At 34.7% G+C, this 27,986-nt stretch overlaps 1 protein-coding gene across 6 annotated transcripts in view; it reads left to right on the forward strand.

Moving 5' to 3' along the window:
- LOC126757161 (uncharacterized) overlaps positions 1-27,986 on the forward strand; it is a 290,797-nt gene that overhangs the window by 15,578 nt on the left and 247,233 nt on the right. For 5 of the 6 annotated variants that reach the window (XM_050470841.1, XM_050470847.1, XM_050470844.1 and 2 more), the window contains exons 2-3: positions 6,088-6,690; positions 17,132-17,149. In XM_050470841.1, the coding sequence (XP_050326798.1) occupies positions 6,555-6,690; positions 17,132-17,149 (154 nt within the window). In that variant the 5' untranslated portion in view covers positions 6,088-6,554. The remainder of the gene's footprint in view (positions 1-6,087; positions 6,691-17,131; positions 17,150-27,986) is intronic. The other variant, XM_050470843.1, reaches the window with a different exon arrangement.

Genomic DNA, 27,986 nt, shown 5'->3' on the forward strand with positions numbered 1-27,986 from the left:
TTTCATCGAAGTGTTTGAAATTATGAAAAAAAAATAAAAATCGTTTCAGTATTTCGTTTCAAAATCGCCAGACGCTCAATTTAAGGGTATTTTAAGAGTTCACAGGGTTGCATTTGTGACCCTAACTCAACAAAAAAACCGTGACGATATGTTTTCAAAACACTTTCCTAGATTTCCTTCAACACAGAGAGCTACTTTTCATTTAAAAATCTCTCTTAAGCTCAGCTCTTTTAATTTTCCTAAAGGGTCTTCACCAACATTTCATGCTCTATCATAAATAAATCCTTTACAAGTGTGTGTGTTGGTGGTAAGTACATTTGAGCTAGTTGAAATGGTCAGATGCCAAATAAATGATTGTGTCATAAATAAATTTATATCTATGGCAGCAGAAAAAAACTAAAATTTTTTATCGCGAACGCGCAAAAATATACGAATACGCTGCAAAAACAGCTTTTGGCGGCCACAGCACAATACAAGCGAGATAATAAGCGATAAAAAGATATGAAATGAGAATGTCACCGACTGTTCAATGCGTGGTTTTGTGCTACAGTTCGCAGCATTGTGCCACTTTTTTTTTTGCCTGGCAGTAAAGGCTCCTAGGGACGGATTGGCTAGTGATGTGGATGGCCCTAGCATGGATTTAAAATGGTATTTTCGGCGATTTCAGAGAATTTTTGTAATAATCCAAAATTTTCAAAATTTGGCGTTTTTCTTAAAATTATTTAATTTTTTTTATTTTTATTTTTTCACTCTGGCAACACTGTCATCTGTTTTACCCCTCCATACTAATTGTGTAATATATTTCACTCTGGCAACACCATCAGTACTAAAAGTAAAATTTTCCATTACATAACCTTAAAAAAACTTTGCTCAGATGCTCGTGCTCACATGCTGGAGATTTTTTTTATAAATATTTCATCTCGCTTAATGTTTTTTTACCAAACCATTCTTTTTTATTTATTTATTTTTTTTAATTTTTTAATAATTTTTCACACTGGCAACACTGTCAAACAAAAAATTCAGTTTCACCTCTTCCTGACTGTTTTTTTTTGTATAAAAATTGTTTAATAATTTACACTCTGGCAACACCATTAGTACTAAAAGTAAAATTTTCCATTACATAACCTTAAAAAAAATTGCTCATACGCTCGTGCTAACATGCTTGAGATAACGTTTTTAGCGATTCTAAAAGTTTGAATAAAGAAATAACCGCTAAAAAAGTCTATAAAAACAAAAGCAAGGAACAATAACACAAATTCAACAGAAAAGCTTTGCTTTGTAATTACAAAAACGTTCTATAAAGATAAATAATTGTAGCAAATGAAGTGCTGGGATTGAAAAAATAGTAAGGAACAGTGTGCGTGAAAAGTATATTAAAAAAATATGCAGATACATATACATATGTTCATATGTATGTTTCTTTATATATGTATATGTATGTTTGTATGTATGTAACTGTGCATTTACATAAATGAAAAGCAATTTATCATACGCCAAAATGCGCTACCACCACAGATAAATTGCCAGTTGAACGCATAAAATTTTACAGTGCGACCATCGCTTTTACTCATCGCTTTACTGACCAGTAGGAAATTTGGAAAAATTTGACATTTTTATTTTTATATGTAAAAAATACTTAAAAATGTTATTTCAAGTAAAAAAATATTTACTTGTAACGCATAAAATTATACTCTGCATTTGTGGCCACTAGGAAATTTTGTAAGCAAAATATTTTTATATGTAAAAATTCTTAAAAAATTTAATTTTAAGTAAAAAACATTTACTTTTAAAGCAAAGCCAAGTAATCGAAATTGTGCATTAATTTTTGCAACTTTTAGTTTAGTTTTAAAATATTAGAAATAATTTTTTGAATGCCTCAGCCGTAATTTTTTTTTTTTATAAAATTATGCATAATTTGTAATTTTTCATATTAATAAAAATATTAGTAATATTAATAATAAAAAATATTTGTTCTTCAAAGTGGCAAATATACGCCATAAAAACATTATATGATTTTCAATATTCTTATTTTACAAAAATTTTTACGACGCCCACAGTCACACAAACTAGTCGCAAGCAATTTTGGTTTTAAAATGTCAGCGCTCTCCAAATATTTCAAAACTAAAGCAAATAATAATATATTATTTTTTTTGTTTTTGTATAAAAATTAGAGCTGTTTCCAAATATTTTCAAAATAAAGCACATTTTTGCAAAATTATTTTTTCCTAGCTTATCTACACTTTATGTTGTATTTCTTACTGGGTGCTTTTACTAACAGTTGAATTGTTAGAATTGTACATTTTATATGTACATACATATGTATACGCCTTAGAGGCACCTCTACTACGCTCGTATATCATAAAAATCACATTTAGTCCCAGCTACTCATATAAATAAAATTGTCAGTCGCCTGTTTCCGATTTCCGGTTTACTTTTAGTTTTGTACATATGCGTGTGCTGGCGTTTTTTTTTTTAAATTTTTTTACTAATTTTTAATGGGGTACAAAGGCAATAAACTCTTATTTTAGTAATTCTTATTTACTCCTGTACATTGAAATATATGAAATATATCTATGTTCTGAGGCTATGTGAGTCGTTTTGACAGAGGCGAGGGCACAATAGACCTTAAGTCACGGTGGAAACATCAATTAATAACTATCTATCCATCGAATTCTTATTTTATTATGGGTTGCCAAAAAAGTCTTGCGGTATTTTTATAGATTTTTTTTTTTTTTTTATTGAAATTGAAATGAATTTTTGATGACTTATGCCCAGCTCTTGACCGATGCTACGGCTGCTACTATGCCGGTCTCTTTCGACCAATTCAGCGATTTTATCGCAATTTTCGACGACAGGCCTTCTGGAGCGTGGCGCATCTTCAACCACCTCTACACCAGAACGAAAACGTTGAAACCATCGTTGTGCGGTGGAAATGGAAACTGTATCGGGTCCATAAACTGCACAAATTTTATTGGCGGCTTGAGATGCATTTTTGCCTTTATCGTAGTAGTACTGTAAAATATGCCGTATTTTCTCTTTATTTTGCCGTATTTTCTCTTTATTTTGCTCCATGTTTGCGACGCTATAACTCACGAACGACTTAAAATGATAACGAACGACTTAAAAGAAACGACAATCAATCTAACACGTTTTAGCGTGAAATGAGCTTTCCAAAAAGGTATAGCATGACCCGATGCGACGAACAAAACTAGAACTACGCGTTTTCAGCGCCAACTAGCGAAAATACCGCAAGACTTTTTGACAACCTAATATAATTTTCTTCTTATCTAAATTTAAAAGTTTTCGTCCAAAGCATAACTCGATTTAAAACTGCTCGAAAAGCTGTTTTTTTATATAAAATATACACCAAACAATACATACCATATAGGCTCCAAAAGTGGAAAATAACTGCTTCTAATTTTTTCTCTACCTGATATTTTCATAAATTGATAAAAATACACCAATGATTTGTAGATATTAAACGCGATATGAATATCACGAAAATATATTACCAAAGCTTTCAAACTGTTCGCAGTTGCTATATTTTCACATTTTTCTTCTACAACAACTGCGTACAGTGACATCTATATGAAAATTAAGTCAAACAATATCTAAATATTTCCCCAATGAACATGATCATCCTAAAAGTATGCAAGCAATTTGTGTATATACATAAAGGCTTAACTAAAGATTCCTGTAGGAATTTGGTAACCTACTTTTATTGTAGGTAAAGAAGTAATAAAAGTGTAAGCTATTCCAAAACTGATGAACAAAAAATTACAATAAAATATAATAATAAATAATTATAAAAAAAAACTTCTAGATAAGTACAACCAACAAAGGATTCTCCTATAAAGCTGTTAACTAATTTGCATAAAATGACGGATAATAGAAAAAATTTCACCTGTAATTCAAAATGCAAACACATATACTTTACAAATAATAGGAATGGTTTAGCCAGGAAATCAATCGAAGAAAAAAATGTATGTGATTTTATTATAGTCCATTATTATTGTTTTTAACTTGCTGATATTCACGCCTCCTCTAAAACACTCCACAACTGCTACATATTTCAAAGGTTTTCGCTGCCTGCAGTTTTCTTAACCTCTGGCAAAAAGTTATCAATTTGGTAAAGGTCAGACTACTAAGCGTTTTGCTTATTTATAAGAACAAACACTGGAGTTCTTCTATTCTATGGCTTCACAAAGACTATATATAGCAGTTCAAGCGCGATCTTTGATCAACCAACTGACCTGAGGTCAGGTAACTAAGCCGGCCAGTTCATAACCACAACTCCATTTGAAATGAAAATGAAATATTTTTGTTGCATCATAGTAAGAGGAGCACACCCATACGTTGATTATGACTGACCAGGAAAGATATTTGTGATGAAATGAAGCGTTTTCTGGCCTTCATATACACTCTCGGCGTCCTCGGGCAATAAATATAAGAATTTTAGTTTCGTCGGACCACAATGTGTTGCGCCAAGTGGCCAATGCATGTGCTCTTCAACAAATTGAGTTCTGTCCTACACATGGCGCGTTTCTTGGACTTCTGCGGAAAAGTTAAGCCGTTATCAACTTTTCATCTTATAATGGAATTTTTTTATAATGGATGAAGTAACGCAATAACACTAAGATAAAACTCATCTTCATTTTTATACCCTGAACAAAGTATATAAAGTTTGTCACGAAGTTTGTAACACCCAGAAGGAAGCGTCGGAGACCCTATAAAGTTATACAAATATATAAATGATCAGTATATTGAGCTGAGTCGATTTAGCCATGTCCGTCTGTCTGTCTGTCCGTCCGTCTGTATATATACGAACTAGTCCCTCAGTTTTTAAGATATCGTTCTGAAATTTTGCTAATGTCATTTTCTCTTCAAGAAGCTGCTCGTTTGTCGGAACTGTTGATATCAGACCACTATAACAAATAACTGCCATACAAACTAAATAATCGGAATCAAGTTCTTGTATGGAAAACTTTCACATTTGACAAGCTATATTCACGAAATTTGGTATATGAAATTTTGAATATGAAATTCAGAGAGAATCGTTTGCTGATAATAGTATGCCTGTGTGCTAGAAATGTGTTGAATGGAGTCAATACTTAATTTATCCACCATATACAGGTACATGCCTTATATAAAGATTTTCGAACTTTCGGTTGTTTTTATACAGCGTTGGCATACATCGGTCAATATTTGAGTTTTCTTAATAAAATTGAGGGAGTTTGTTTTTCTTATAACGGTGCATATTTGTGCTTAGAATGAATAAAATCGGGAGAAAACTCGCGCTAGATCCCACATAACTAACTGGACCTACATATGTATCTGAAAGTACTTCCTAAGCTTTAAGCTATGCAAGATTGAAAGAGTCTAAAATGTGCGATTATACCTCTTAGCTCTTCCGTGCTTATTTGCTAATACTGTCAATTACTTAATGATTTTTAACACTTTTTGAATATTTAAAACAATTATATTTAAAATGAAAAATATATTATCTATCATGCCCAAAGACAACTAACACAGCTATAATTATAACGGTATTCATTATAATATGGCGTAAAGTGTTGAATGAACCACCAAAGAAAGGTTTTAAATTTTCATAGCAAGCACTCACGAGCGAACTAAAAATTTTGAAAATATCTCAATTTTTTTTGCTGCTTACAAATTCAAAATCCTATTACTTTTAATGCATAGTTTCTATAAATAAATTAAAAAATATTTTTTGGTAGAGTTTGTTATCGAATATTACTGACAATGCCAATAAATACTTTCAACGTTGCCAACATTTACTTCTTACAGCGCCTTTAATCAATGCCAAGTTGCTCACCTTTCAATATAGTAAAAATAAGAAATACTAAAATTTTTTGAAAAAAATATATGTATGTACATATATCATATGTATGTACATATTTCATACATATAACATAAGTTTCAAAACACTTATATAAATATTTGCTATTATTCTTAATCAACACCACAAAACTAAATGCATTCCTTATAAATTTTCATAACTGTTAAGCATATTTCTTTGCCAATACATTTTCTACATTAAAAATTTATTATTTTCTCTACTTCCAGCTCTAGCTACTCGTCTATAATAATAAAATCACATGCGTAGTACTCATAAATATATACGGACGACTTAAGCCGGAAGCTGCTGCTCCCACGAAAGAGCTCGTGTGTTTAACGGAAAAGTGAATTATAAAATTGTGAGAAAAACATATAACAGTAAGAACGAAATTGTGAAAATGTGCAAAAGATTAACGCTTAACGGTGAAAGATTTTAAGTGAGTTTCAAAATAAAATGCGCAACCACATATTGTGGCATAAAATATTGTGCATGTGTGGCATATGCAAATCCCCAAAAGTTATAAACCACAAATTCTTGTCATAATACTCTACCGCTTATGTTTGCTGCTATATAAGTTTGCCAAAAAATATAGAAAATTAGACAAATCGTGCAATTACACGCTGATAACCCAAAATCTAAGCAACTACTAGCATAACCTTCAATTCTACGCTTTCCACATTTCATAACTGCCAAGATGTCCTCGCAAATCTCCGCACCCTTCTGGTCACTCTGCATAGTTCTAGCTTGCATACTTGCCAGCCATTGCACGCATTCGTCACGTGCACGCACCAGTCCATCAACAATGACGCGCAACATCGAAGAAGAAAATGGTGAGTGCAAAATGAAGAACTACTTTTTGTGTATTTGTTAGAACTAATAGTTAGCAATAAGGAAAAAATTGATGTAGTTGCTTACTTTGAAAAATTTTTTGCGAAAAATTATTTCTCACTAAGCCTAGAAGACTTCTAAGTAATCTGTTTCATATGACTGGATTTAAAAAAAATATTCTGGCATCTGCGATATTAAATCTGGATATTGTTTCTGGGTAATTTCGCTGTACAATATTTAAAAGTCAACCTGTTTCATATCACTAGATTTCAAAACAAACAAACTCCAAACTTTTGTTTGCTGTAATCTTATACAATTTAGCCCTATATTAATAAATTGTATAAGATTACATTGGAAATTAATTTTTATATAACTGGCAGATGTATCTAAGTCATTTTTCTATCGTCACCACTAAATTTGAATACTTCTCTGGAGAACTTCCCTCCAAAATTCAACCTTTATTATGTCTCTTTCTCTTAAAAAAAGTTCAATCATTTTATAGCCTTAAATATGAAATACTCTTCCTTTTTTTACTCTTCCGGTAAATTCCGCTCTAAAGCTCACAAGTAAACCCAATTTTAGAAAGTTCCAACGTTTCAAAACAAAAAAAGCTGTTAGGGTATCAGTGCTTAAAAGATATATGATGGAATATATATGATATGCCATATGGGATCTTCGTTTTTACTGCAATAAAGATTTGATTGAGAGGAATTGAGAGTTTAATATATAGTACTTTTGACATTGGTTTCTAAGATCTGCATTCTATGTCTAAATTGCTTCTCCTAAAAACATTTTTTATTCTTCAATCGTTTGTGGCCTATATCTATACATCGTTGTATCAAGCTTTTCACAGTTAGCTAAAAACCTTTTTTCCTAAACTCCTTATAAATTTAAAATTCTTTCTTATCCAAAAAATATCATCAAATTAGGACCAGCTTTGGTCCCTTGCGCCTAGGTAAATCATTCCAACGTGTTTTGATTTTCCTTATAATGCTTTTTCCAGATCGTAGATCGTCTTATAGACAATATACCGGGTTGTCCAAGGTTAATCTGATTGCTCTCGATGCGTTTGTGACCTGACACTGAGTAGCGTTGAAGTCGTTTGGTTCTGGCGACACTCTACACTAGTGCACTGCTTTCCAAGACACCTCTGTTTGATATGCAGAACGAGGTTAAAACCTTTATTGCTGCTTGACTGTCCTCGTATATGTAGACTCTTGAGTTGTTTGCAGCTGCATTAGGAGCTAGCTTCGCGGTTTTCCCAATAGTAAAGACCTCTGCTTAAAATATACTGCGGTAGCATGGCAGCTTAAAAGGCTTCATTAAGTCTATATCTGGATAGTATATCCCCGCACCTCTCCGTCCTCCAGTTTCTAGCCATCCTTATAAATGTGTTGTCCGAAGCTATCAAGCCTTTACGTCAAGTCGGTGTAGATCAGAATTGATCTTACACTCGTTGCACCGGTGCATGAGAGAGGGAGAAAGACTCCAGGTTGCCCTGAGCGTCTACCTACGCGCATAAGTATTGCTGGCCTTTCTTAATATTTCACCCACATTGTGCTTCCACTGCGGTTTGCTGTACAAGACTACCCACTGTGTTGAGAGGTTTGGTCATTATTAAGATTTCGATGTCGTCTGCATTTCCCACTATCTTGGGAACTTTGCCGTCCAACTCCTTTAACAGTTTATTCACCACTAATGTCCATAAAAGCGGAGATAGCACTACACTACACCCTGCGCAGTGCCTATACACATTTCTTTGGTCCTTTTAGCATCGTTCTATTTTGTTCTTATTCTTCTAGATATCAAGAAGATTCTGGCCCAACGTTGTATAGCACCTATTGACTCGATTCAGAATAGATTTCGTAGAAACGTTATTGAAAGCTCCAGAGATATCTAGGAACACTTACGTGACGATGCATATGGAGAGACAGAGAGAGAGTGGGAGAGTGAGAGAGAGAGAGAGAAATGTTACTTCTTACCTGTTACTAACCTTTATGTAACTAGTAATTGAGTATGGATGAAGGTGTAGCAAGTTCTAGTTTTCTACTGTGACTATTTAAATTAGATTGATCTCTGCAGCATCGAAAAAGCGACGAGCATATGATTCCTCTGATATTTTACTATAAATTGAGATATCTGTAAGTTGTTTAGTAAACTTTTCCTCTTCTTTCTGACATGCGTTAAAGTGCTGTCTCTACGAACAGTGAGCCTGTTTTCAACACCTGATGACTTTTCTACTTTCTCGCCAAAAATTCACTTGGAACTTTAACTGCCGGGAACGGCTGCTATTAGCAGAAAACTTATTCTTTAACTCATTGAATCGCCGAATAGTACTTCGGTACTGGATTAGTATTTCGGCCAATCAATAATTTCCAATTAAAGAAATTGGAGCAAATGTGCACCCATTTTCGGGCACTTAACCGCAATTAGATGCCGGCTCCATCACACTCAAACCAAGCAGCGTACGAACACTTGCCACTGATTGTGTTTTCGAAATGCAATTTGGAGAGCGTTTTCATAAAACTTATATGCGGGCGGGCGAAGAAAGTTCACTACAACATATGGCAGAGTGTAATTTGCCCAACAAGTTAAAGTCATCAACTCATTTTAATTGGCGGTTACACAAACTAAACTAGATAGACACAAGTGGGGAGAGGGGGTAGAGAACACATACTACATATATACGAGCATGGTATATACTGAAAGTGAAGCGAAAGCATAGCGGTAAGGCGCTGAGCGTGGGAACAAGATAGCAAACAAAAGAAAATCCTTGAAACTACGCGGCTGTTATACAACCATGAGTCGAAGAGCTGCGAAGAGTTTCGACTTTTGTTAAATTACGCAAAAAAAGTATAGAAAACCGCAAAAGAGCGTAATGAGCAGCAGTGAACAGGAGTGAGTACGAGTGCATAGGAGTGAGTACGAGTGAGTGAGTGTGTGGAGTGCAGAGAGTACCAGTGAGTGGATGTGGGGAGTGCAGGGAGTACGAGTGAGTGGGAAACGGTGGGAGTGGGTGGGAGGAGCGCAGTGAGTAATAGCTGGGCCGGCAAGCACTCACACACTCATACAGGCAGTGAGTGAGAGTTGTTGAAGATGAAAACTTTTTGGCTAAAATAAATTCAAATTCAAAGCACACAAAATGGATCTATGGTCTAAGTAAATAAATGGCAGCAAGCGGTGGTACGCTCAGCGGTTGGATAAATGTTGAGTGCTGAGCGGCAGCATAAAATATCGAAAATAAAATGTTAAAAGTGTAATTTGGCGGAAGTTGGGACCGCGAGTGCGACTGCCGAGCGCAGGTGGGTGCCAGAGGGATTAGGTTAGATTATGCAAAATTTAGTGGCTGCCGCATGAGAGTGTGAAGCTGAACTGAACTAAAAAGGCAAAGCGATTAAAAATGGAGCGTGGAAAGCAAAAGCATAAAGAAAGTACATGAAAAAGTTAAAAACCATAATTGCTAGAGCAAGAGCACGTAAATTGTATACACTTCAAACTCTATGCAAAACTCGTGCAAAGTTTAAAAATCTTTCGTACAACAAATCCGGGACGCTATCGTTGCGCCGAAATCAGTTAGTCAAGCGAAAATTAACCAACTGAAAGCGGTCAAAAGCGCTATTGATTGAAAAGTGCAAAGAAAATTCGAAACAACAACTATAAAGTTTGGTAATAAAAGAGCGATGCGAATCAAAAAAAAAAAAACAAAAAAGATTACAACAAAGATGTGAACGAGAGCACATGCGGGCGACAGGATTAAGTATTCTTCGGAGCATGGCAAACTTTTAGTGCGCGCGTGCTGGGAGTTAATGTATAGCAAATTAATAAAAACGATCCACCACGAGTGGAGTGAGAAGAGTGATGACTGAAAATCGAACAAAAATCGAAAAATAATGAGAGGAAAAAAACGAGGTAGAAAATGCAAGGCATGAGCGGGAGATGGCGAGAAGTTTTCAAGTGGCGACGGAAGCACGAAAAAATGGAAACTGGAAAGCGAAAGAGTAAAATAAGAAAAAAAGAAAATAATAAAAATGCAACAACAAATTAATAGAACAAATATAACAACAAAAGCAGCAAACAAAATTACATCAACAAAAATGCAAAAACTAGAGCTATGGAGTAGAATAGGTAAGAAAAATAGAGGCAACAGCAAAGATTACAACAACAACAAACTAAAAAATACAATAACAACTAAATATAAAAGAAAGTTCACAAAAGAATAACAAAAAAAGAGTACAACAACAAAAAGAACAAAAACTAGAGTTATGGAGTAGAAAAGGCAAGAAACAGCTGCAACAACAAATTAAAATAATACAACAACAACAAAAAATACAACAACAACAAACCAGAAAACACAACAACAATAAAATAAGAAAAAACATCAAAAGAAGAAGATATAACAAAAACAACGGAAGAAATACAACAACACAAATATAAAATACAACAACAACAAACAAGAAAATACAACAATAACTAAAGAAAAACAACGATGACAGCAAAATAAAAAGTAAAACAACAAAATAAAAAAACAACAACAATGTCAAAAAATTACAACAAAAAAAAACTTCTCAAACTACCGCAGTGACGAAATTTTTTTGCAAATCAGAAAAACCAGCAGCAGAATTGTTAAGAAAACGCCACAACAACAAAAATCATGAAGAGAGGTCAGCAAAACATAAGAGCTTGGTCAAACTTGCTGCAAACTATGAAAAAATCCGGGAAAACAGTTCGCCAACAAGCACAAAGCCATAAGAGTATCGTAAAGCTTGGCGAAACTAAAAGCGAAAACAAAAAAAAATACTATAACAAAAAAATTTACAACAACAAAAAATACTACAACAACAAAATTTGCAACAACAGCAGCAAAATTTTTCACAACTAAAATATATCGCCGCCCAAAAATGCCAGCCAAAAGTTGCGCACTTCCTCAGTGTCGCTGCTTTTATTATTGTTTATTTGTAGTTGTTTTTGCTATTTACTATTAAGCCACTTTTGATGGGACGCATTCAGCGCTGTGTGGCTATGCGAAAGTTTGTTTGGAAGTTTTGAACTTGAAACTAAAATTTTTTACGCTTTATTACACTACTTTGGCAATGAACGAAACAAAAACAAAGAATAAAGAAATAAAAAAGCGAAAAAGTGAAAAAAAATCAAGTGGACTGCTGCCCACGCACCTTGCGTATATAAAAGAAAGCTGTCGCGCGTTGCCCGATTTCATTATTCAACATATGCCTGCTGTGGCGGTGGTGCAGGAAGTTCAATAAGTTCGCAAACAAAAAAAAACTTACAAACATAAATATTTTATGAAGCGGCGATGGGCAGTGTGGCTTAACGCCGCCTTACTTTGCGTCTCACACGCACATCCTTGCAGCTTATGCAATGTGTCGCGTCATAGTTCAACCGAAATTCAAGACTCACCACCCCCAACAGCACACATTTTTGTTATTGTTGTACGAGAAAAAAGTTGCAAAAACACAAAAAGTATTCTACTTACTTGCCTCTTCAGCACCGCTTAGCATTTCGCCTTTAAGCTCTCCACTTTGGACTTCATTTGACCGATAGCTGCTCGCTACGTTGCTCTTTTGAAGTATTTGTTAGCATTATACCCTAAACATATACTATAGTAAGTTTGTTAACAACCAGAAAGGAAACGTCAGAGACTCTGTAAATTATATATACACACATATCCATATATATATAAATATATATCTATAAAAGATCGGCGTGACAACCTGAGACGATTTAGTCATATCGGCCTGTTTGTATATACGCGAACTTGTCTTACAGTTTTTGAGATATCGATCTGGAATTTTGCTGGCGGACTTTTCTCACCAAAACGCTGATCATTTGTCGGAACAGTCAATGTCAGATCACTATAGCATATAGCTGCCATACAAACTAAGCGATCGAAATTAAGTGCTTGTATGGAAAGCTTTTTCATTTGATGAGATATCATCATGAAATTCAGCAAGAATTATTTCAAAAGAAAACGCTATAATCCACGAAACACATGTTCAGATCCGGCTAATATAGCATATAGCTGCCATACAAACTGGACCATAAAAGTCAAGTTCTTGTAAGAAAAACTTTTTTATTTGGGGAGATATCGTCACGAAACTCGGCAGAGCTTATTTTTCAAGACAACACTACAATCTTTGAAAAAAATTTTCAGATCGGAACACTATAGCATATAGCTGTCATACAAACTGGACCATAAAAGTCAAGTTCTTGTAAGAAAAACTTTTTTATTTTATGAGATATCATCACGAAATTCGGTAGAGATTATTCTCCAAGACAACACTACAATCTTCGAAAAAAATTTTCAGATCGGATCACTATAGCATATAGCTGCCATACAAACTGACCATGCACAGACCAATCAAAACCAAGCTCTTGTATGCAAAATTTACTTGTGTAGGGTACTAAAGCTTCCTTGCAACCCAACTTAACTTTACTACGCGTTTTATTGTTGCTTTTGTATTTTTTTTGTGTAAAAAAGCAAACCGTAAAGTATGACGGCGCCATCAATATAATCGTCAGTCAAATGTATAACCAAAAGTGCCACATTAGCAAAGTGTTCGACACCAACAACTTACAATATACTTAAGTACAGTTTCAGCTTGATTATCCTGCGTAAACAACAACAAAGGCCATTGTTGTACAAACCTAATCTTTCTGCACACTTTGACACATTAAACTTAAAAGTGAAAAATGGATGTTAATAATGATAACAACAAAAATGTTGCATGGAAAATTGTAAAGTCATCAATACAGCAGCGATCAGCGATGAATCAAGCAAACAACAAAGAAAAAAACCAAATTTTGGAAAGAAAAAAATATTTGGAAAGTTTTATCTAATGCTGGCTAATAATGTGTGCGTGTGCGTTTTATGTTGTTTTACAATTAAAAAGTTTGCTCATAAATATTTTATGGTGCTAACAACTGCTGCATTTCGAGCACTTTTTTCGTTTAATCACACAAAAAACTTCAAAGCAGCAAAACAAAATTTTGTTTATTTACATATATTTACTTATATATTTTATATGCTAACAAATTAGGCTAACTATTTTGTTGGTAGCGCCATTATTGACCTTCGAAAATTAAAATATATCGACATATTCTTGTTAAACTGTAGTAGACTTTTAGGCGCTTATCCTTTTGCAGGCAATGTGTGCTAGATTGGCGTTTATTTAGGGGTAGAGAAAGTAGCATATTAAACTATTTTAGTGAATTTTAGGTTTTTATTATTTTTCGGGTAATTTTCAAGAATTTTCATAATATTTTCTTTTAACTTTTTTAGATTTTTTTTCGCAATAAAATATTTTTAAATTGCAAAAATGTTAAAATTTGTATGTTGGTTTCATATCTTTCTAATTATTCATTGAATTTACAATTTTTGTTGGAAACCATTGTTTTAATTGCGCAAATCTTCTAAATTTTTTGCCACAAAATCAGGCGGTATTGAATGGTGACCTAAATCCGAAAATAAAAAATATTTTTATTTATTTTAAACACAAGAGATACTTGATATCTATTCGATTTTTGCTAAACTATGATAATAATAGCTTCAATTTTCGCAAAACAAAAATATGCTCTACGTCAGGTTAGGTTATTTGGGTGTTAAGGTCACATTTGTAGAGTTAGAGTGTAGACAAAACCTTTATAATGCCAAAAACTTAAAACGATAAATGAAATATGTGCTTATTTGTTAGCGGTAGTAGCTCTGTTTTTTCCGTGGCGAGCTGGAGGTGGTGTGAGTCGGGCCATGCTTGGGTCCTTATCATGACCTGGTTAAACTTTCTTCGCGCTTTTTCTTTGTCTCGTGCTCTAATTATTGCTGCAATGTCGTCCCTGTAGCCAATTAAGTACGATTCGTCTGGCATTTCGAGTTTTAGTACAGCGTCGTAGCTGATGTTTCACAAGTCTGGGTCTGGAATGGATCCTTGTGCTGCTCCTGCCGTGACCGCTATCTGTCGTGATTCTTCTTTTGTTTGGTGCATCGGCTTCTCTACACCTGGATCTCTTGTAGGATATGCGAAGGCGGAGGAATGTACGTCTGTGTTGGGCGATACTTTCAGTTCACCAGTAAACTATTGTTTTATGTTTGCTGTGGGAAGCCTTTCGGTATTGATTTTTGACAGCATCTTGTTATATGAAGCGTGGTGTTTTTGGAATTTTTTCTTGCAATTATGGGGTAGGATTCGTGCTCCAGTACTTTTCCTGTGCTGATTAGCGTTTGTTCCGGTGTTGATCGTGAAAGAAATGTGCAGATGAGCGTAATCGTTTAGGACTTTCCATTTCTTTATTGAGCCTGCCGTGCATTCTGATGATAGGGTAATGTCCGGTCTTCTAAACGTGGTCGCATTTCCCGTATTGAGCACTATTAGACAAAGCTGCGCAGTCATTTCTAGATTGCGCTTTCCTCTCGAGTCCGTGTTTGGTATACCCCACTCTACGGCTTTGGAATTTAAGTCTCCGGCGATAATTAGTTGACCTTCTTTAGACCTGACTGCGTTCTCAATACTGCTGAGCTTTTCTTGGTACTAATGTATGCTATCGCTTGGGGTCAGGTAGCAGGCTTTTGGAGTTTTCCTTCATCGCAGCCTGCAGTTAATTCAGCCAATTTTAATACGTACCTGTCGCAACAGTACGTCAGCCTTATCCTGATTGAGCGTTATATGGTATATGTCCTTACCTGTTCTCCTGTGTTAGTTGCTGTTATGCTTATCGCCAATTCTTCGATGGGGTCCTGTAAAGCTTCTTTTACAGCTCTCGCTACTTCCTCTTTTGTTGTGAGTGAATCGAAGTCTTTAGTCTCTAAAGTACCCTTTGTTTTAAGGTCAGCCATAGTTACAGATTCTTTAAGGTTGGTCGTGAGTGCTTCGCAGAAGCTGGCTTTTGTGGACTTTTCCTTCCCCAGCTGTAATAGTAGGGCCTCGGCTCTTGTTTTGTGGATCCTTTTGATCTTAACCTTTGCTTCTTTAAGATCTACCGTGCTACGAATATTCTTAAGGACCTCGACTATTTTCTTCTGCTGGATTTATCATCACGATTTCTGATTGTAGTTTGGAAATATTATTTGTTCTTTGATTTGCAGCTATATTCTTCCCTTTTTGTCTCTCTTATTTTTATAGCATATTTGTGTGCTTCCCATACTTTTACTTTGTTTCCGGGGGTCTTCGTGGCTTTTTAAGGCAAACCCTTTCGCCGCTGGCCATCTTTCTCATTTTCTGGTCACACTGTTTCTCGAGGCTCCAGAGGGCTTGTCGCGCGCCGCTTCGAGGTTGTTGGCTCTGAGGTCGTGATACGTCTGCTTAGATATCCTCGTCTTTTCTCATTTTCTGTGATGAGCCAGTTTCTGCTGTAACTCTTGATTACGTCGAAAAATTCATCTAACTGTGCCGCTCCGTTCTTAACATCCATGTTGTCGTTATTTTGTTTTGCCATCGCCGTCTTCATAGTTTGCACGCTAGCCTTGTATTTTTATAAGGATCCCTCTTCTGCCCATCTTATTTGAGTAACATACTCCTGTTTCGGTGAGTTTTGAGGTCTTTCTGTGGTAGCAACTGGGGTGCTCTTCCCCCCTCTTTGCTCTACATGTATGTAAGTTGCATAAATATTGGGTAGTCGAAAAAGTCTTTTCGTATTTTGTCAATAGATGCCGCTGCTGTCGTATATCATCAGTGCTACCAACCACATTGTTTCATACCATATAGTGTTGGAAAGGTAAGATCTTAAGCTTCATTTCGGCGCAAAGAAATTAAATTCGGAGAAGTTGAAAAAAAGTTACAGCTGTTCAAAAATGAGTGAAAATAATGAATAAATTCGCTTTATTTTGAAATTTTTGTATAAAAAAGGGAAGAATGTCACGCAAGCCAACAATTAAATTTGTGATGTTTACGGAGACTATGCTGTATCAGTTCGTGTAGCACAACAGTGGTTCGCTCGCTTCCTTTCTGGAAATTTTGAAATTTCGATTTACAATGAAAGAATAATGTAATATCTCTAGGGAAAAATGGCAAAAAGTGGTCGACTAAAATGGTACATATTTGTTTATTTATTTATTTGCATAAAAATAAAAAAAATAAGTTGAAGTTTGATTAGAAATACGAAAAGACTTTTTCGACTATGCAATATTTTATATAAAAATGAAATTTTTAATTTATATTTCAATATTTTATGTCAAAATACTTTATTTTTTAATTGTTTATATAACTACCTTAAACCGATCACTCATCGAGTTCCAAGAATCAAATATTAACACACAATTTCAGTTGATATGACAACCTTTATATTTTCTTGTTACCTTTTCATGCATGCTATTATGTTATAGACAAATATTTTATTATGATTTAACTGATATTATAAACCTTTTTTATCATTTACATTTACACTTGTTGATTTGAGTACTCAATTTTTGTTTCATTTTGCTTTGTTTACTTTCAGTTCGATATATTTTGGAAGGTAAATTTACTCTTTATGCATAATATATACTTGTATCATACGTATATGACAACCTTCCTAGAAGTGACATTTGAGTAGACACCATATATTGACTAAGAAAAGTATGTAAAATAGGTTTCCCTTATATACACATGTACATATATGTATATGCATATATATTAAGCACGCTGAGGTCCATAGCCACAAAGTTGTTGACAAATGGAAAGCTGCTGCGGCTTAGATGGATTTCTTTGCCTTTGCAAACTAACTTTCTAAGCCAACTAGAATCAAGTCAAGTCAAATATAAACCACCATGGAGGCACGCAAAAAGGTAGCCACTGCGTAACGGATACTAAGTAAACAAAATACTAGAATGTGCATGTGTGTGTGTGTGTGTGAAAGGTAAAAGGAAACTTTGAAAAGTCAAAAGCCCTAAAAATCAACCGAAAATTTGCGACAACACGAAGAGCGAAGAAGTCGAAAGGCAAAAAGCTGTAGGTATGTATGTGTATACATACATAGGTAAGGACAATACATACACAGAGCACACATATACACATGCAAGCAGTCGTTTTCAACTAGTATAAAGAGAGTGTGCATTCCTGAAGCGGCCATAAGCGCGCCGGGATTCGAAATTGACATTTATTCGTAGCAAGAAAATAGCAACAAAAGCAAAAAACAAGCGAGCAGCTAGCAGTCAGACTGAGTCTGTAACGCAAAAAGCTGCAAGCGACATACTTATATGTTAGAAAAAAGCCACACACATATGTACATGTTTTAGCAGGATTGGCTTTAGTCCATTTTAGACTGAAAAAAATTAGAAACAACAACAACAAACAAGAAAAAATTTTACTTTGGCTGCCTCGAAGCTATAACACCCTTCACAGGAGCATTTCTTACAGCATTGGAGCGTATACAGAAGCTTTATGCTGCTTCTGATCAGTCTGTTTATATCGAAGCTATATGCTATAGTAAACCGATCTGAAAAACTTTGGAGGAGATTGTAGCCTAGTTTTGGGCAATAATAACGGTAAAATTTTGGGTAGATATCTTAGTGAAACAAACAGATTTTCATACTTGAATTTGCTTTTGACCAGTCAGTTTGTATGGCAGCTATATGCGAAATTGAGCCGATCCCAAAGATATTTTAAGAGATTATACTCTACCTTGAGGCAATAATTTGTGTAAAATTTCGTGGGGATATCTCGTCAAATAAAAAAGTTTTCCATACAAGCACTTAATTTTGATTGTTCAGTTTGTATGGCAGCTATATGCTATAGCAGTCCGTTATTAGCGATTATGGCAAATAAGCAATTACTTGAGGAAGAAATGAATGTGTGCAAAATTTCATGTCGATACCTCAAAACATGAGGTCCTTTTCAGGGCATAAAAATAAACAAGCCTTTGAGTAGCAAAAACCCAGCTTTGACAGCCACTGGGCGTCAACTGAAGTTGTGCGTTCGACGTGTTGCGCCCAACCTTACTCATTCGAGAGCCTGTTGAAGAAGTTGCTCACTCCTGCTGACGCCCCTCCGCTTCCATATGCCACTTATGCTGCCAAGCAGTGAAAGCTTTTAGAGCCAACAAGCCAGCAAAATCCAAGCCACCAAATTGAAGCGCACGTAAATAGATTCTGCTGTTTTTGCATTTGTTTTTGCTTTTGCTGTTATGCTAACATGTAGCGGATTTTGTTTTGCGCTGATTCGCTTGCATTTACGAATTTGCAGCTGCATTTTTTGTACATTCTTCACATTGCCGCCGTGAGTAGCTTGTGCAGCTGAGCGCCGCTGTGACGTTAGCAGCGGCAAGATATTGAAAATGCATAGATGCGAGGTATATGCAAACATAAATTTCTTTATATGTGCTTGTATGCACATGCATACCTATGCGCTGCCATAGTTAAATTTCGAGCCAGCGCTGGGCGTACGTGGCGTATGCGCGACACATGTGTGGCATGCGTTTCGCCATTTTGTGCATTTAGCGATGAGCATGTCGCATGTCGTTTTCTCTTCTATACTTCTGAGCAGCTTAGCGCTTAGACTTGCCGTTATATGCGCATATTTTGACATACTTTTCGTAAGCGTTGCGCTGAAAAGCAGGCTTTTGCCGAGGCTTTTTTGGTGTGCGTGAGTGAAAGTTGTTTTATTTTTATGTAAAAAGAGTTTTGTGACTACTTTTAGAGTTTAAAATTTTAAGTTTTATTTGCAGTTTGACATATGTATATAGTTAAAAATTGTAATGTATTCTATATCTAACAACTCACCTAATAAGCTCCTTTGTGGCTTTGCAAAGGCCTTGTGTGCTTTAGTAGCTTTTAACATGATAACTGGCATCTGTTATCACAGTAAACAGAAAATCGTTTGAAGACCAGCAGTTTTTAGGCGACAAGCTAATTAAATTGTATATTTTTTTGAATATTTATTTTCCAAAACCGGTTAAATGAAATTGTATAGGAGATATGAGCTTATTTGAAAGACTTCTTTAGCGCTGTTTTCAGATTTGGTTGGAGTGATCGAAAGTTCTCTTACAATCTTCTTATATTTGGCTGGTAATTATCGAAGGAATACGGTTTTTCGATAAAAAAAAATCTTTTTTAACCACTTTGAAAAGAAATTTTTTCACAAAACATTATTTTTTTTCCAGAGAAGCCACAATTAAAAAAAAACCAAAAACATATTTTTGATTCGTCCTTCCATGATTGCGTGTGTTCATCTATAACAGTAATATTCTTTAATTTGAGCCTATTTTAAATCTTATACACCGCTAACTAAACCACACTAAATTCTGCAAATGTGCATTTGTTTCATTTATTAATACAATGAAATGCTTCTTTAAATAATGTCCAAAAAAAGGACATTTTCCTGACTAGCAAGTAGATATAAAATAGATTTAAAAAAATCTCAAAACCAAACCAGTGCTTTCTGAAAGTTCCCTGAGAACCTCCTCTTTGAGTTTCTACTTATACTTTCCCTTGTTTTATGCTTAACCTTAAACATTTTCATCATAAGGGAATTTTTTTAAATTTTTGTTTCGCATATTGAGTGTGTTTGATAAGTTCTAAGGTTTAAATTGACTTTTCTATGAGACCTTTGAAGATTTGTTAGACTTCTTTTTAAGAAAAACTCCTCAATTTACTTTGAAATCCTTTAAGGGATCGTCTCAGTGTGACCCTCCGAAAAATCACTAATTTTCGTAATTTTTTTAAACTTGAAATTAACTAATCGGCCTGGCTTTTTTTTAATTAATAAATAAACGATTTCGGCCGCAATTTTGATCTAAACCAAAAACTTTAAAAATATTATTAATTTGTAGGAAAGTCGCTTGCGCTGTGAAAGCTTTTTTGTTTTTTTCGAAATTTGACAAAATAGTGGCAGTTTGAACAAAAATGAATAGATTTTGGCTCTTTTTCGACAGTTTTTCAGTAAGATTTCAAAGAAAAAAACAGCTTCCATAGCGGACAGAGAATGACGTTATAAATATTTTCTCCAAATTGAAACTACATTTTTCAAAACTCTTTTTTTGAGAGTGAAAACCGCTTTTAAAAACACTATTCTGAGAAAAAAAGGTTTAAAGATTGGAGTCGCTATGTTCCCCACTCGGTTGCCTTACTACAAGAAACGCTGTAGCGACCGTTTCAATTTGAATTTCGATTTTTAGATTTGAGAAAATGTTCATTATAGTGTATACTATCCGATAATGCAACAAAAAAAATCGAGTTTTTGAAAATTTCACACAGAAATGATCCCTTAATAGTAAGACAATTTTCACAAAACCTTAACAAAGCAAGGAAAATATCTTTCATTGGGATTAGTGTAACGAATTCTAATTGAAAACCATTACCAGTACAATAAAATTTCATATAAGCATACTTCTAGGCGCATTGGCTAATATAGAGGATTATAAGAGCCTGATAGTAGGATTTGATGCAGTAGAAAACGTGCAAAATCTACTTAAAACTAAAAATTTGATCGCATGATGTTCGATCCAACTAAATATCACAAAATTTTATTATATTACAAATGAAGAGCAGACTCATTCACTATCACTACAAATTTTCTTAACAAATAAAGCTTCTAAAAATCTATGTCAATACATTTTTTTATTAAGTTGGCAACTTTTATTCGAATAAGAGCTTTAGAAAAGCTCATACTTTGCAAATAAATTTTAAAAGAAAATCGGCGAACCGCCGGTGTTTTCTTGAAGTACTTTTCTCTTACACCGGCAGTGATATCTCGCGGGCTTACTCGCCAGCTTTATTTTTTTCTTACCATAAATTGAAAGAAATAAGAAGTTGCTGCTAAAAATATCCTTAAAATTAAGTCCATATAGTAAAGTTCTGCGATACTTAAGGCACTAATCGATCAACTAGTTTTCCAATATCAAAAACTCGCTTTTAAAAAAGGTTAAAAAATGAGCAGCTTAGCTCTAACTACTAGCATATATTTTCTAACTTTAAACATAGAAATATTATGGAAGAAATTTCATATTTAGTCTAAAATGTACTTCGGGTAGCAAGCCAAGTTAACTAAAGTTTCACCCCACACATACAGTCTCAACTAACTTTGCGCACCGTACTCATATTGCAGTCAAATTATGTAGCTTAATTGTCAATCAGGACGGTCATTGCTCTTGCTTTTCAATTAAGTAATATTTCTGAAGAAAAATTACCAAGAAAAATACATTATTTTTCGTATACGATGTGGCATGTGTGCGCATTCAGCGTGACCTCCTTAAAGATGGTAACTTAAAACCGAACGCTAACAGGATACAGCGCAAGCAGACCCTACTTACAGCGCACATTTTTCACAAAAGTTGACATTAAGGCAAGAAAGGACGATAAGTTGGCGCGTGGAAGGATAGCAATAAAATTAACTAATCTTATGAAAATGATAATGAGGCGCAAATAAATTCAGGCAACCCTTTTTACATAGGCTACACTGCGAAAAATGACAGCGAATGCTTGTGTAGAGAAGCATACCTTCAGGCGCGCACTTGGCAATACGAGCGCAAAACAACAATATAGCTATATAACGGTATATACATGGTGTGGTTTTTTGTATATTATGTATTTATGCATATATATTTACGTATAGCAAGCAGTATGCGCTTATCTATTTCGAATTATGCAGGCTATCGCACAACTTTCAGCGCCGGCGAGAAGCTAAGTCAACAACGTGGTAATGCGGGCGCGCGCAAGAAAAAATGTAAATAAATACAAGTAATAGCAGAAAATTGTGTGCTTAACATGTAGGCGTGCGCCTTAAGCCTTTACGGTTGTGGTCAAAGCGAAACAAGAAAAGCATAAACTTCGGCATACATTTAGCTATATAAATATTTTACTAAGTTACGCCATTTGGAAAGCGCGCCGCACGAGTGGCTGCCGAAATGTCATAAATGTTAGACAAAAAAGGACAATAGCGACCAGCGAAGCCGTAAAAAAACGACGATTTTCGGAAAATAATAACAAAAGCGGCAGCGCAAAAAATTAACTTTCGTCCTTTACCAATCGTGTTTGTGCTTCGTTTTGAGTGCTTTGTCGCATTGCTTTACATTGCTTTGGCTGTACTTGACTTCATTTAATTTTATTGCGGCTACATAAATATATTTTGTCGTTTTGAAATTGTTTGCTTGCGTTTGTGTGTCCGCGCTGGCATGCGTCTGCCTGTCTACTTGAGGATATGATAAATGTCCTTGTAAAGCTTTGAAATGAATAAATATGGATATATGCATACACTTACATATGTACATGAATAGAACTATGGTATTTATACACATACTTGCATATATATATATATAAATATACATACATACTTACATATATTATGTATAGACACACATATTAATAGCTACAATTATAACCTCAGTGCAAGTAAGGACAATGTCCTTAAAATAAACATACAAATGTACAAAACTAGAAAAATAAAGTTAGAAACGGTGCAACCGATAACATATCTATATAAAATAAGTATATATATGTATACATATATATATAATAATCCATACACAAATATATTTCTTATAGCATTAAAGAGTATAAAAAGAGCTTTTTATTGATTTCGGTCAGTCAGTTTGTATGACAGCTATATGCTATAGTCGTTCGATCTGAACAATTTCTTTGAAGATCGTAGCATTGTTTTAGAAAATAACCTGTGCCAAAAAATCTCGCCAAATTAGCACCCTTTCCATACAAGCACTTGATTCCAAACGTTAAGTTTTTATGGCAGCTATATGCTATAGTAGTCCGATCTGAACAATTTTTTCGGAGATCATAGCACTATCTTAGGCAATAGCCCTCGCCAAATTTCGATAAAATATCTCGCCAAATTAGCACCCTTTCCATACAAGCACCTGATTCCAATTCGTAAGTTTGTAAGGCAGCTATATGCTATAGTATTCTGATCAAAACAGTTTCTTCAGAAATGATAGCTCGGACTTTGAAAATCGTCGGTGTCAGATTTCGTGCATATATCTTTAAAAATAAAGCAGTTTTCCATACAAGGACTTAATTTTAATCAAACAGTTTATATGACAGCTATAGGCTATAGTGATCCGATATTGACGATTTCGACAAATAAGCACACTCATGCGGAGAAAAAATCGTATGCAACATTTCAGATTGATAGCGCAAAAACTAAGGGACTTGTTTGCATATATACAGAAAGACAGACCGATACATAGAAATGGCTAAATCGACTTAGCTTGTTTCGCTGAGTAATGTTCAAAGAATAAAAAAAATTGGTATAGAATAGGATCACTTCCTATTCCTCTAGCTGAACCGAATAAAGAAGTATTTAAATTTAGATCTGTTAATAGTTTTGTCACAGCTCCTGCTAAGGCTGGTAATACAAGGAGTAAGACTGCTCGACTATAAGTATATATATCTTTTATAGGATCTCAAATTTAATATAGCCTGTTCAGGGCGTAAAAATCTTCAAAAGCTAGTACAAATACAAGTCATCCCGTACACACATATACAAAAATACGCTTATACTTGCCACATTTGTACACGCGCCTTCACTTAAAGCTGGGCACCACAGACCACCCACCCGCCAAAAAAAGAAAAATAACCACCAGCAAGGTTATGAACAAAGGCGGTCGCAATTTCGGTCAATCGAAGGTGGTGCAAGCCACAAAAAAAGCCCCAAAAAAATATAACAAAAAAGCAAACCGAAAAGACAAAGCGTGACAACAAAGGAATTTCGCAAAAAATGCGCTAAAGTGCGACAGGAAGTCTAGCGCAAGGCGCTCATGGAATCCAGTAGTACAAAAATAGCAAAAAAAAAAGACTTGAAGACATGGATTTTTCTATTGTTGTTATGTCGCGACGTAGCATGACATATTCATGCATATTACTTTGCATAAGCGAGGCGGATTAGAAAAGTGCCGCTTTGCGTTATTTCATCTACGTATACATATAATGTACTAGTATATATATATATAAATTTCATTTCATTTATGACTGAATTTTTATATATATATACATATATATATATACATATGTGTGCATGTGTCTAACACTAATACATGCATAGAAAATGTGGGCGGTGATTTGCATTAAATTTGGCAGCGAAATGCTGACATGGAATGTGTTTTTAAAGCGCAAGGCAAACGAAAAGTAAGCTTGCAGACAAAAGAGGAAGTTCCCAAAATAAACATATGACTAAATTTGTAGTTGAATATAATTTAAGGTTCATATACTTACATATATGCACATACATATGTATAGATAGCTATACGTGAACTAAAAAATTAGAAAGCGTGAAGTGACGCATCTTCCGACTAGCCAATAAGTGCTTTGAATTGTACAAATTTATTCTTTAAAACACCAAGATGAGGTTAATTACTCTGCTAAACTTTTGTTGGTCATTCACTAGTTCTCTAGGAACTTCCAGGAGGTTTTAGGCTCTCCTATGAAATCTTTAAACATTTGTGAGACCTTCTTTTTTCTTAAACTTGAAAGTTTAATAGAGAAGAGAGTTAGATGAATAGTTAGATGTTTAATACATTGTTTGTATATTTTATATTTTTATAAGTCCTCAGCTCTGAGCTGACTCTTCTATGAGATCTTGAAGCACTTGTAAGATATTTTTTTGCTGAACTTCGAGATTTACTTTCGCATTTTATGTCTAATTTTACCCAGATCAGTTTAAAACTTGGGTCCTCTTGTTCCAACGATTCTTCATTCGATGGGCATATTAAAGTCAGACCCAAATCGTTCTAAAGTGTTCAAAATAATAGAGCTCATATAACGAAATAGTATTCCTAGGCATTCCTCATTTGCGTGATTTTGACATTTATTTACCCAACTGCTTCCGACAATTATGTCGACTTCAATTCTCAAGGTTGCGGTTGAGGTTAGATTGAAGGTTAGTTTAGTTTTCTATATAGTCGCTACTGAAGAGAAGACCTCATTCTTCGTCCTCTAGCAACTTTAGGTAGAGGAACGCATTGTTTAAAAAGCAAGGCTTAGCTCTATCTTCCATTTTTCATTCAAATATTTATTTTACTTTATGGCTGGATGCAACATTTTCATGATGTTCCAAGGCAATCGTCGATGGATCCAAGTCAATTGTCAACAAATACAAGCGCAGAAAGTTCGTAGCATGTTTTTAATCGCCATAGTTAATACACTTGATATACTTTTCGGTCTCAAGAGAACGCTTTTCGTTAGCTGTTCTTTTCCAAAAATTCCATACATGTGGTGTAGTTGAAAAAAGCTGTTTCAGAACTCTCCATGTATTATCCAAACAAAAGGTTCTACTAAAACTCACAGAAGTAAAACTGTCCTTGTTGTTGTAGCAGCAAAAACATTCACGAAGTAATTTCGATGTATGGTGTCGAGTTGACAGTCATTGGCCGGACTCAGCTGGGGTTACTTAGACCCGACTGTCGTGGGAACTCTTTGAGATTTGTGCAATTGTAAAACGAGTTGGTCCATTTTCAACATATTGAATACATTTTTATTGAGAATACTGAAAAAGTTGAACAATATAGATGACGGATAACGAAGGTTTCTTGGGAAAACAGAAACTGGGAATACCTGAGTTAGAGTTAGAACGGAATGAATTTATTCTGTTGATAACAGTTCTGAGTTTTGAAAGCTTTTGTCAACTTTTAAGAGCTTTTGTCTCAGCGAGTACCCTCCAAGGGCGCTGATATTTTATACTCCCGCGTAAAGGGTTTTGTACTTGGACATAAGTCTTGCTTTTAGCCGATGCCAGTTAATATTCTCCTTAGGTTGACTTAAGAAGAAATACACGAGCTTGATCATATACAGACTTAGTATTATTGTTGCAAGATGAGTTCTTAGTAAAAATTCTCAATCTGAATTATTGAAAGGAAGCTTTTTTCAGGAAATCTTTTGCTTGTGCCTGAGGGTATATGACCAAAAAACCGCCATGGTGGCAAATTAGGCATAGTTGAGAGTTCCTTAATGGAATTTCAAATCTTACAAAATGACAGTTGGGAGCTTTACTAATCGCAATCCATAAGCCTATTACGTGTAGTTTAGGAGAAGCAGAGGGATTACTTGATAATATGTTCTCTATTTGAATTTCCCTGAGTTGGCTTAGTTCATCATTCATTACAGATTTTGCTAAGGTATTGTAATAGAAACTGTCCAAGACAATTTTTTTTTAATATTTTGAAATTTATTCAACCATTATTGTGACGTTGGGGAATGAAATTTTGGTGTATGTGATGAAACTGCTAACCAACTAAGCCAATGTTTACCAAAAATTAGTAAACTAAAGTTGATGCAGCATAGAATCCAAAACTCTTGTCACCATAACTAACTATTGCCAAATATATGTAGCTGTCACTCGAATCTTCTGCGCTTCTTAATCGAACCTAACCTATAATTTTTTAATCAAAATTTTTTCCACATCATTTTTTATATTGGCGAATGACATGATTTCAAAGCGAAACTCAAAAAAAGTTTTACAAACTGTAGTCAATGTAATCATATGACACTAAATATCTCAATTTCCAGCACATATACAGATGTAAAGGTGTTTGTATGTATACATATTCACCACACATCAATTCGGCAAAGCTCATGTTAACAACACATTTAGCGTCAAAACGGCATTGCCACAATTAAGCTTTTAAAAATACAAACTTTTAAATGCATATTGTAAAAAGCCGCAAAACACTCGACTAGCGGCTAAATACGTAACTATAATACGGGCACATATACATACAGACCGGGAAGCATAAAACCGCTAACCGCAGCAATGGCAATAACATTTTAAAACCGTAAAATCTGCTGCAGACAAGTGCCACAGTGCCGAAAAGATAAACTATAAACAACAACAAACACAGGCATATACTGATATACATATATATATATGTAACGATATATATACATGCTAATATGCAGGCACTTCACGTCTATGTATGCGCGCATACGCTCTGTAAATACCTATAAAGATACACAACCGCAGATATGGCTAATAAAAATAAAACTAAAATTGCTATACGAAAACGATGCTGTGGCAAGCGCACAAGCCAAACATGCAAAGAACACAACAAAAAAAAACTAGTTAAATAAATAAATAAGGTAAGATTAAACTAGTTTTCCCTGTCAGCGAGCACATTTGCATACTTTAAGGCGCAATGCAGACAGCACGCGAATATAATGAGATTGCTTGCTGCTCGCTTCAAGCACACGAAGAGGGGAACAAGCAACATAGCAAATGCTAAAAAAAAAATGGCACGTACAATTTTTTGTATGAAGCATATATGTATATGTGTGTGCGACATATATGTGTTGTAATGGCAAATTCAGCTAGTTACGCATTGCTTTAGCCAACAAAAATTCCTTTTCAGGCTTTGCAGATGTATAATAACAACGACA

Source organism: Bactrocera neohumeralis, chromosome 4, assembly GCF_024586455.1.
Source record: "Bactrocera neohumeralis isolate Rockhampton chromosome 4, APGP_CSIRO_Bneo_wtdbg2-racon-allhic-juicebox.fasta_v2, whole genome shotgun sequence".
In the NCBI taxonomy this organism is placed as follows: Eukaryota; Metazoa; Arthropoda; class Insecta; order Diptera; family Tephritidae; genus Bactrocera; species Bactrocera neohumeralis.